Source organism: Chaetura pelagica, unplaced genomic scaffold (genome assembly GCF_000747805.2).
Source record: "Chaetura pelagica isolate M959 unplaced genomic scaffold, ChaPel_1.0 scaffold3, whole genome shotgun sequence".
NCBI classification, from domain to species: domain Eukaryota; kingdom Metazoa; phylum Chordata; class Aves; order Apodiformes; family Apodidae; genus Chaetura; species Chaetura pelagica.
In genome coordinates this window covers 13,560,846-13,562,662 of record NW_009952974.1, presented here as the reverse complement: position 1 = coordinate 13,562,662, position 1,817 = coordinate 13,560,846, and the positions used below count along the sequence as shown (strand labels likewise).

Below are 1,817 nucleotides of genomic sequence, written 5' to 3'. Positions count from 1 at the left end.
GCCCTCTCCGCGGGGCTGCGGCCGCGTCTGCAGCTCCGAGCGGGGCTGGGAAGGAAAACAAAATAAAAGAAAAAAGGAAAGAAGAAGAAAGAAAACCGTTTATTTGTTAACCACTTTCCCCCGACGCTGCTCGAACAGGTTACTCGAAACCACAAAACAAGCCCGCGCCGCAGGCTCGCCCTGGTGTGCAGAGCAGCAGATGAAGGGAGCAGCCGGGAATCACATAGCTGATGTCTTTACTAGGCGTTATTCCTTTATTTTGCTGCAAAATGGTGTTTACATACAGATAAAAGAAATCGATTTTAGTTTAACACCGCTCGTTCTCCAGGGATTTTGAAAGAGAGGGTAAGAAGCAGGAGAAAGTTTATTTAAATGGAGAAAATAAGGTAAAAAGCTGATAATACAGGTTTCCATGCTGCTCCGGCTTGTCGTCCTCATTTTGGCTAAGAACTCTGCATTTGCCAATCTACACAGGGATCTTACACGCTTGGAGAGCTCGGTTTAAATGGTAAAAAACCACATTCCCGCGTTTCACTCGCGAATACGCTCTACTCTAGGGGTGAACACTCCGGGCACAAGTTCATGCAGGAACGGGCGGACACTGCTCTAGTACATAGAAAGTGCCTGCTCTCGCATGACTACTCTTTTCTTTTTCATCCGCCGGTTCTGAAACCAAATTTTAACTTGCTGGTCGCTTAAATTCAGTCTGTTAGATAGTTCTTTCCTCTTCTGTCTGTTAATAAACTCATTAAGGAGAAACTCGTTTTCCAATTCAGCGATTTGCTGTTTTGTGTAAGGTTTCCGTTTCTTTCTTGATCTCCCCTGGGTGGGGCACCAGGGCAAACCTACAACAAACAGGTCGATAATTTAGTGGATCAGGTCTGAGTATTAAAGAAAATATGGGAAAAAAAACAACCTCAAGATCACAGAGCTAAACTAGGTCGGCAAATCGGACAAAGCAGATCTGACAGCACAATTTCTCTCTACCTCGGAGTCGAATCAAGCGTCTATCGCTCCGAATATATTACGGGGGTTGGGGTGGAGGGGTGTTACAAAGCAATTACAAGCATCTCTTAGAAAGCAAGTATCGCTAGGTCGCCTCTAACTAAAGCGAGATATTTAAGGCATACCATCCTGCACTGAAGGTCTGAGGCATGACTGGACTGCTGCGGGCTGAACTGTCAGGTTCAAGTTGACGGAATTCTTGATGTCCTCCTTTAAGCTGGAAGTGCAGGAATTCACTTCAAACAGAGCAGCCGAGCCATGCAAACTTCTCTGCAGACTCGAGTGGTCATACTTTACTGGCTTTAAGTTGGCTGCGTGAGTAACAGTTGGGTCATTTGCAAAAGATTGCCTCTGCCTGCATCTCTCCTCTTGTTTGGAGCTCGCATCGTGGGCGTAATATTTATTGTTGTCTTCCAGGCACTCTTTGTTGCCGTTGGAGCTGATGTTGATTGGAACGGAGCCGGGGAGGTAAGGCTGCGCCGCGCCGCTGAACGCGTGGCTCTGCGGCTGGGCTGAGCAAGAACTCGAGCAAGTCCACGGGATCGAGCTCCGGGGGTAGGAAATGGTGGGCAGAGCCGCCAGTTGACTGCCATTAGCCCGCAAATTAGGAAAATAAAAGGAATCTGGAGATTGCAAATTCAAGAGAGAACCAACGTAGCCAGATCTGTAGAGACTGCGATCACACATTTCCAACAAAGGACTTCAGCTGTTCTTACAGCAGTATTTAGTTACAACAGGGAATAAGAGGAAAGCCTGAAACGATTGGACGAAACTTTGCAGACAGGTTCTTCAAAGCCGGTAATTTCAGCACC

At 47.1% G+C, this 1,817-nt stretch overlaps 1 protein-coding gene across 1 annotated transcript; it reads right to left on the bottom strand.

Annotated features, from left to right (window-relative positions):
* Nucleotides 1-91: 91 nt before the first annotated feature.
* Nucleotides 92-1,767, bottom strand: HOXD12 (homeobox D12). Its single transcript, XM_009996171.1, has 2 exons — nucleotides 1,131-1,767; nucleotides 92-845 (listed from the first exon to the last, which is right to left on the bottom strand). The coding sequence occupies exons 1-2, from the start codon at nucleotides 1,690-1,692 to the stop codon at nucleotides 607-609; spliced, it is 801 nt and encodes a 266-aa protein (XP_009994473.1). The 5' UTR covers nucleotides 1,693-1,767; the 3' UTR covers nucleotides 92-606.
* Between the last annotated feature and the right edge of the window lie 50 nt (nucleotides 1,768-1,817).